The sequence below is a fragment of the Panthera pardus genome, unplaced genomic scaffold (genome assembly GCF_024362965.1).
Source record: "Panthera pardus isolate Hobbes unplaced genomic scaffold, ASM2436296v1 HiC_scaffold_8, whole genome shotgun sequence".
Taxonomy (NCBI): Eukaryota; Metazoa; Chordata; class Mammalia; order Carnivora; family Felidae; genus Panthera; species Panthera pardus.
The window spans coordinates 103,730,125-103,739,429 of NW_026527013.1; the positions used below are offsets into that span (position 1 = coordinate 103,730,125).

The following is a 9,305-nucleotide window of genomic DNA, read 5'->3' on the forward strand; positions in this document are numbered from 1 at the left end:
TCATGTTTGACCTTGGGCATATTTTTATGCTTTCGTTTCCTACTTTGTCCAAAAAAAAAAAAAAAAAAAAAAAAAGGTGGGGGAGGAGTAATAAGTCTGCCATACAATGTTGTAACTAGTAATAAATGAATACATGTAAGGAGCTTAGTGTGGTGCCTAGCTGAAAAATGTCTATTACTGTTATTAGTTTCGTTCTGTTATAAAATGCCCTCTTAAAACCCTCTCTTGTTTTTTTCATTACCTTTTGCACAACCAAGGGAAGTAGAGATTGCCTCCAAAAATGAATTCTACCAACAACCCCAGAGGAAAGGGACAAACTTACAATGGGAAATGTTGAAGTGTAGTAAATGTACATATAATTTATATATATAATAAATGTTTTCCATTATTTGAGTTGAAATTTAAACTTCAATTTAGTGTATATGGTTTGTTTTACTGAACAGTAACTGTTATTTGTCAAAATGGGATTCTGAATGCCACACTTGAGCATTTTTGAGAAAGCAGTTACAAATAGCATCTAACGTATTCTCTACACCATGAAAAAAAAAGCCTTAGATATATATTTTCTGTGAATTATTTTAACTGTGCTTTTATAATTAGAAAGAAAAAATGGATAGTTTTGGTAATGATGACTATGGTATCGGGGACTCAAGGACTTTTTTTTTTTTTTTAATAAAAAAAGGATCTATTTGGTTTTATTTGTGCCTGTACTTCTTTTCCTTTCTTCATCTTGATATCTTGATTGCAGTGTTGTGAAAGAAAATAACCTTCAGATTCCAGAATAGGAGATGCTGTTTTAGTACAAGCATAATGCTCCAGTTGGAAATTTTAAAAACCTATTAAAAATTATCAACTGGGGAAAAAAAAAATTATAAACTGGGGGTGATGAGAGAGCACAGTTCAGAGCGCTTTTGTTAAAAGGTGTTTTGCCATCAGAGAATTCTGATTCTCTGCCTCCATTGAGTCACTTGTGTCCACTTAAGACTAGACACTCTGTTCTGGATGCTTAATCAACTGACCCTTTATGTATCCATTTACCAAGTATTTATTGAACACCAACTATGTGCTAAGTGCCACCATAAGGTGTTATGGATATAACAAAATGGACAAAAACACTTGTCCTGATGGAGCTTAAATTTTAGTGAGGGGAGAGATTTCAAACAAAATAAGTAAGCCAATTACATATTTAGATGGTCATAAATATAGGAAGAGATACAAAGTGATGAGGGTGGAAGCAGGGTGCAAATTTTGGACAGAGAAGGCTTCATTGTAGCACTAGAGAAAGACTAGAAAAAGTGAGACAGCAAGCCTTGCCAATATTTGGGGAAGATAATTCTAAACCAGAGGTCAGATCCCTGTGCCAAGAATATGCATGATATGAAGATCAAAGAAATCCATTTGGTGGAGGTGTGTGAGTAATGTAGAGAACAACAGAAAGAGGAGTCAGATTGAAATATCTAGCGTTTGAATAAAATGGGAAAATGTTGGTGGGCTTTGAGCAAAGGATTGTCATATTCTGACTTACATATTAAAGATCACTTAGGCTGCTGTGTTGAGAACTAGAGAGGGAAACTAGTTGAGATGTTATTTTAGTAATTGAAAGTAGCTGACAACGGCTTAGGATCAGGGTGATAGGGGAGGAATTATTGAAAACAGTGAAATTCTGGGTATATTTTGAAGGTAGAACAAACACGACTTAATGATATATTAGGGTATTCAAAAAAGTTAAGACTCCAAGGATTCTGGCCTCAACTATGAGAATGGTGTTCCTATAAACTGATATGATTAAAGAGTTATGCTGAAGATTGTAGATGTGGAGTCTGAGAGGTTCACAAATTCAGAACTGACATGTTAAATTTAAAATGCCTATTAGACATCCACATGGAGAAGTTAAGTGAATATATAGGTATATCCACATAGAATACGTGTATGTGTATATACATATACATACACATACATATACATACACAAACATACACATGGAAAAACATCTGGGCTGAAAAATTACCTTGGACATCCACAGCATTGTATTTGAAAATGAGACTGGATGAAGATTACAGATAGGGAAAAGGTCCTAAGTGTTTTTCCTTTGGAGCATTCCCATATTAAAGGTCACAAAGATGAAAGTGTACCACTAAGAAACCGAGTAGAGAAGCCAATGACAGAGGAAAACAAAGTATATTGTTCTAGAGACTACAGGATGAGAATGTTTCAAGGAAGAGTTATGTCAGCTATCAAATGTTAGGTCAAAGTGATTACTAATAATTGACTTTTGAATTTAGAAACATGGAGGTCATCGGATAACCTTAAAAGAAGCATTTTTACTGAAGTGATAAGGGTAAAACCTGATCAGGCTGAGTTAATAAACTTCAAAGAAGTGAAATTCAATAATTTTGTTTGGCTCCCTTTTTTTTCAAGGGTCTACCGGAAGCATTTGCAAATTCTGAAAACTGCAACTCATCAAATATACATAAATGCTAACACAAGACATCAGTATTTAAATGCAACTTTGTTTGGTGATCTCATGAAGATAAGGAACTGACAAGGCAGTCTGTTGTGTGATTACGCTAGCACAGCAAAAACAAAATGGCCACTAGCTCAGACCCAAGTACAATTTCTGATAAACTTGAAAATCTTCACCATAAAGACTGCCATGGTAAAAATCATTAACAACTGCACATACTTAGACATCTGTCAGTAACATAAATCCAGATATTTCCACTTTGCCAATGCCAAAGACACTTGAATACTCTTCCCAATCTACCTTTGCATAATATCCACTTTCAGTTGTTAAATATACTCTAGTGAAGTTACCAAGGGCCTATACAAAAAGTAAAAAGTGTTTGAACAGTTTAAGGTCTTCTTTTCAAATTATAAACAGATGGAAACTCAAGAAATTCCTTAAATTCTAAGTTTATTTCCTATACCCTAGTTATAAAGTTGAAAGCAGATTTTCAGTATTAAAAAGTGACACATATCAAGTTTCAGATATTTATTAGTCAGTGTAAACCCCAACACAATACATCAACATGACTTCGTGCATTCGGAGGGGAAATATTTCCTGGATAAGTGGAAAATTGTGCGGATGGCTTCTGGAAGACCTTCATTCTAAGCAGCTTTATAGTGAAACATTTCATTTAGAAGTCTGGACCTTCTTTCTTCAGTTTGCTGTAATCTACATTCACTGAGTAGAACTTGGAAAAGAAAAAAGATATTTTAGATAATCTATCAAATACACAGATGGTACAGAAGTTTTAGAATTATTTTTATTCAGCTTTCTATAGTAACAACAATTACAGACATGAATTTTTATTACAGATATTTAACAATATAAAAGTCATCCAAAGAAAGACACTGAAATTCCAGTCCTTTAAGGATTTTGGTAAGGTAAAAATATTCAATCTACCTCAAAAGAACAGTGTTAGTATGTTCCCTTAATTTCTTAAGCCAGATTGCACCAAAATCTGACCATCTGACCACTTCTGGCACGAAAGTTCTTAAATAATCCTGTATTTTTGTTTCAAAACCATATTGTACTTAAATAACACATATTTGGAAGCCTGTAATTTCCAAAAATTTCCTTATATTCAACTGAAATTAATTTTAGAAATAAAATCTATGATTGCTTTAGAAAAAAACTGCCTCTCCAATAACTTTTTTTTTAAATGATTTGTATTTTAAACATCTCTAGAGTGTCCTCTGAGAAAACATTAGGATATAAACATAAGCTCAAATAAGGCTATAATCTTGGGTTTACTCATTCCTGTGCTAGAGAACACTGACGAGGTTGTGTTATAATTACTTGGAGACCACATTATTTAACTCCAAAAGAACTAAAAGTGCAGAATCATCAAGTTTCTTCAGGGTTTTTAAACAGCTCATAAATTTGTATCTATTATTTCTTCAAACCCTTTTCTTTATTTTTCCAAACATACCCTAACTTCTTGATCTCTAACTGAAAAATTCTTATTTTACTTAAGTTTTTTAAAAAAGAAACACTCTCAGGTTGTAAAGCTTATCCTTGAGATATACACAAAGTTGTATAGACAGCTAAGTGCAAATAACCCAGGGCAATAATATCTTTGTTCTGACAGTATTCTTATGAAGCAACTGAATCTAAAGGAGATTTTTTTAAAAGAAACAAATTGTGTGCTATCCTTAACATTGTTGACAAAATTAGAAAGAAAACTATAAAAGAACTACAAGCTATACATAAAGAAAATAAACACTGATTGGGTTCTTCTAATGGATGCCAGACACCGGGCACAATGCTTTATGTTTATTTTAACTATCACGGCCTTACTCGTTCTTACTTTACGAAAGACGCAATTGAAGATCAAGTTATAGGACTCCCCAGTGAATGAGAAGCAGGATCAAACCCCTATACTCATGCAACGTGGAAAGGTCATAATATCTTTGCCAATTTTCTCAAAACTAGCAGGCTTGTGACGTATTTGCTTCTTTTTGCTTCCATGTGTCAGCATCAAAATTCTCTGTTGAAGTAACGAGTTAATTTTCAAAACTGTTTTAGTTTTCAGCTTCCATGTCCCCATTCCTTTTCTCCATTTAATGGTGGCTACCTTGAAGGTCTCTGGAACAATAACTGGGAAGGCACAACATATTCTGATCATGGCTTGGGGCATTTAATCAAGTGAGAAGTGTTGCTGGGTCTTTAATGATTAAATCCTATTTTAGTCCTCTTGTTTGTCTACATTTGGCTAGATTTGCAAAGGAGCAACAAATAACCCCCAAAACTTAGTGGTTTACAACAACAAAGGTTTACGTTTCACTCGCATTATATGCCATCTGTAAGCTGACTGCTTCATGTTCTCTTCATTGCAATTCTGGGCTGAATGAATAACTCTTACATGTCCATTTTGGTCTCAGGTCAGATGACAAAGAACAATGGGGGAACCACACACTGGTTCAGAGATGGGAGATATCATGTCCCCTCACTGATGATTTTCCAGTCATGAGGCTAAACCTGATGTTAATAGGCAAAAAAAAAAAAAAAACCCACAAAAAAACCCAAACCCCAATTTTCTTAGGTGAGTAGTGAATGATAAAGAAAATAATCTAGTTTACTTCACTGTTTGCGTTTAGAAGCAGTAGCAGGCTTCATTCACTCTGGGCTTATTTTCTGGACTTTGTTCCCTTTTATTTCTGCTTGCAAATTGCCCAATTCTTCTACAAGTTCATCTCTTGGCAAATACAACCAGTCTACTAACATCCTATTTTCCAAAATCTTTTTCTATAACAAACTTCTTTAGACACAGTCTACCTTCCAAGTTACAGCAGGTTATACTTTATCAAATATTTTGCCATTACATAATGATTCATCTTTCCAGACTTGAAATAAGTGTCATGGCTACTCAGCCCATTCATGCCAAACAAATTAGATTTTTGTTGCAGCAACATTCCATTTCCAACTCACATGTCCTTATACTGACATGTGTTATCATGTTCCAGGGCACTGGTAATTTGCCTTCATTATCATAATCACTTGAAGAGCTTTTTGAACTACACCTACCCAGAGCCTCTAATACACAATTTGGTAGAAGGACCAAGGAAAGTGCATGTGGTGAATTATACACTTTAAATAGTTAAGTTGTATGGAATTTGAATTTTACCCTAATAAAGCTGCCCTTGATTTTAACATTTCCAGAGTTAGTCTTTGTACGCAAAATTTTGACACATAAGGAAGCTTACTTATATTTAGAGAATAAATGGTCTCAGATTTGTGGCAACACAGATGGACCTTAAGAGCATTATACTAAGTAAGATAAGTCACCAGGGAAAGATAAATAAGGCATGATATATCATTTACGTGTGGAATCTAAAAAAGCTACACATGTAAAAGTAGTAGAATGGTGGTTACCAGGAGCCAGGGATGGGGGAATTGGGAGAGGTTGTTTAAGAGTACAAACTTGCAACTAGTAAATAAATCCTAGAGATCGAATACACAACGCAGGAATTATAGTCAACAATATTGCATTATAAACTTCAAAGCTGCTAAGAGACTAGGTCTTAATTGTTCTACACACACACACACACACACACACACACACACACAACAGTAATTATGTGACATGATAAAAGTAGTAGCTAATGCTACTATAGTAATCATATTGCAATATAAAATTTATCAAACCAACACCTTGTATACTTTAAGCTTACATAATTTTATATGCCAATATCTCAACAGAATAAATAAAGTCTCAGTCAATGAACTCATTCTGTGAAAGAGTAGTTCCAGAAATTACTTTTCGGAAAGACGTTAAAAGTTTAGTTAGAAGATTCATGGTAAAATTTAAGTTTCAACCAATTTCATTTTTTCCTAATTACCCTCACCTGAAATATTTCAACCATACCAACAAGAAAAAACAGCCAACCAAACCATCCACTGGAATAGTGCTACTCAAAATGTGGTCCATGGACCAGCAGCATCAGCATCACCTGAAACCTTGTTAGAAATGCAAATTCTTAGTGTCCACAACAGACCAACTAAGTAAGAATCTCTGGGCGTGGAGCTGAGTATGTGTTTTAACCACCTCTCCAGTTGAGGCCCATGTACATTGAAGTTTGAAAACACTGCACTAGACTATTCAAGATCTAAGAAAATGGTATGTGATAGCTCTATCACCTCTTTTACCCATAAAATCAGTAGAATGAAAACATTATCTTAACTTCACATCCAGAGTCTAAGGTCTGTGAATAAAAAAATCCTTAGAAAAAAATATCTGCTAGGGAAACATGCCATTTTAATTTCACAAAACAATCTAGCACTTCCTCAAAGTTCATTATAATGGAATTTTACATGTACATCCAATTTCAAAAGAAAAACACTACTACATGAGAAAACGTATTAAAATATACTTCCTAGCAATTCTGAAACAATTTTATAGCTTACCTTGTATTGATCGTTGGGACCCAATTTGTTCCAGGGTTCTGGGTTATTCTTCCTATCCCAACTAAAAGAAACAATTATTAACTACTATAGTAATAAAACACTATTTAAAATAGTTTTCTATTTCCTAAGGAGCTAATATTTTGAATAGATCTCATTTTCTATTAGATTGAGTATGATGTGGTTTTCAGTAGAGTTGAAACAGAGATAGACTCTATTTAGCAATCCCATGTAGTTAATTAGAAAAAAGAGTTGAACAGAGAGCCTCCTGGGCAGTGTATTTGTCCCTATCCCTCTCACAGGAAACTTTAAACTTGGTTTTTGGGATGCCTAGGTGGCTCAGTCTGTTAAGCGCTGACTTCAGCTCAGGTCATGATCTCGTGGTTTGTAGGTTCAAGCACGGCATCCAGCTTTGTGCTGACAGCTCAGAGCCTGGAACCTGCTTCTCATTCTGCCTCTCTCTCTCTCTGCTCCCTCTTCTGCTCATTCTCTCTCAAAAATAAACAAAAACATTAAAAACTGTAAAGAAAATTCATTTGGCTTTCCCTAAAGAAGTGATATATAGAAAAGTACAGAATAACAATACATCAATCTTTTTGTTGCATGTTGGTTCTTTAACTTCAAAAGGAAACATTCCTTATTGAGGAAAAGCAGACAAAAAACATTTACATGCATCAGCAACTCTGATTAAGTATTTTATAAAAATAGTTATCTCAATTCTCACAAGAATTCTCCAAATAATTAGCAGTTTACGGATGGCAAAAATGAGATTCAAAGACATTTAGACAATTTTATGACCCAGGAAAAGAAAATGACAACAGGATTTGAACTTCCTATAGAAGCCTATAAAACAGACTCTTTCTACTACTTGATTTTGCCTCCCTAAAGACTGTGGCTCCCAAACCAGCTTAATAAACCATCAAAGTTCCACTAAACGTTTTTAAGCACTTACCTGACATCTGGATTGAACAATGCCAGGCGCAAGACATATAGTGCTGCTCCAGTACCTCCCGCTCCAATAAATATGAAGAGGGGGATCAACTAGAACCAAACACAAAATAGGCGAGAATTAATGGCCAGCTTCAAATACCTAGATACTGATAAAAGAAAGGCTAGAGTTAATTCCTACACAATGATTCTCAGGTCTCAAACTGGTATTTTTCTACCTTGTTTTAAAATCTTAATAAAGGTAGACCTTAAATTGAAGTACGATTTCTTTTAACTGTGTTCAAAAGAAAGAAAGGTAATTTCCAAAAGACGTGAATAGGGTTCTGGTTTAATGTGGAAAAAAATTAGATTCAAATTTTTAAATTTCCAGGAACATATGTCAAGTCTTCTCCACCTCTCTTAATATTTATACACGTTCTCATTCAATTTCCCAGCTTCCTTTATCTCGAGGCTTGTAAAACAACTTCTTGGCCTGCCTTGATATAGGGGTTATGAAAAACATAAGTTCTGTGAAATAAATAGACCAAATATAAACATACCTATGACAAACATCGGTTACAGGCATAAATCTCTGAAGACATATTACCACCATGCTTAATTTGTAGTTAGGTAATGGGTTTAAAATAAAGACTGAGAAACTGGGTTTTAGGACCAAAGCACGTTGATGTGCTGCGGAAAAATTACACAAAAAAGAACAACTCTGATTCACCTTTGCGCTACCAAGCTCCCCCCAAATCTCAAGACGTCAAGCAAACTGAGAAGTCCAAGACTACAGACATTTGTATTTGCTACAAGGCCTGGTGGTGCAGTGCCGTAAAGGGTCTTTAAGAGACAGCATAACAAACAGGAATCCTGACCTGCTGATCTCTAACCCACACGACGCACCACTACCCCGGGGTAGGACCAACTTACAAGAAGGTGCAACCACCCGACTGTTCCACATTCACTGGCTTATTTTCCTCCAAGGTATCCCTCACCTTCCGCCTGCCAGCCCAAACCCCTCAATGCATGGCGTGGAAGGTCAGAACTCAAGGGCTTGGGACAACTAGGAGAATATCACAAGTGAGCCAAGGTCCAGCCCCGAAGAACGGTTAATGATTGTGAATGAGGAAGTCCCCAGGTAACTGAGGCAGTCGCAGCTGGACACAGGATGGACAAGTAAAAACACTGCAAAACGGGTCACGAACTTACGCTCGGATGCTTCTTGGCCTGACCGAAGATCTGGCGTAACATGGCTGCAGCAGAGGCCTCGACTCCGGGAGAAGAAAAGATCAAAACTGCAAGGCCCGGCACTAAGCAGTCCCCACACCAAGCATGAACGGACGTCCAAAGTCACCCAGAACCTCCTACCTAAGGACCCCTGGCTCGGAGGACAGCTTGCGGCAAGAGCGCCCGGATGCAGCTGTCCTTAACAGTGCCTGCTTTGATCCAGCACCTCAAGCATCCGCAC

General features: G+C 36.0%; 1 protein-coding gene across 1 annotated transcript; it reads right to left on the reverse strand.

Moving 5' to 3' along the window:
- Positions 1–2,977: 2,977 nt before the first annotated feature.
- NDUFA4 (NDUFA4 mitochondrial complex associated) lies at positions 2,978–9,209 on the reverse strand. Its single transcript, XM_019443444.2, has 4 exons — positions 9,047–9,209; positions 7,860–7,948; positions 6,911–6,971; positions 2,978–3,194 (listed from the first exon to the last, which is right to left on the reverse strand). Exons 1-4 carry the CDS (start codon positions 9,086–9,088, stop codon positions 3,138–3,140), a joined length of 249 nt encoding a protein of 82 aa, XP_019298989.1. The 5' UTR covers positions 9,089–9,209; the 3' UTR covers positions 2,978–3,137.
- Between the last annotated feature and the right edge of the window lie 96 nt (positions 9,210–9,305).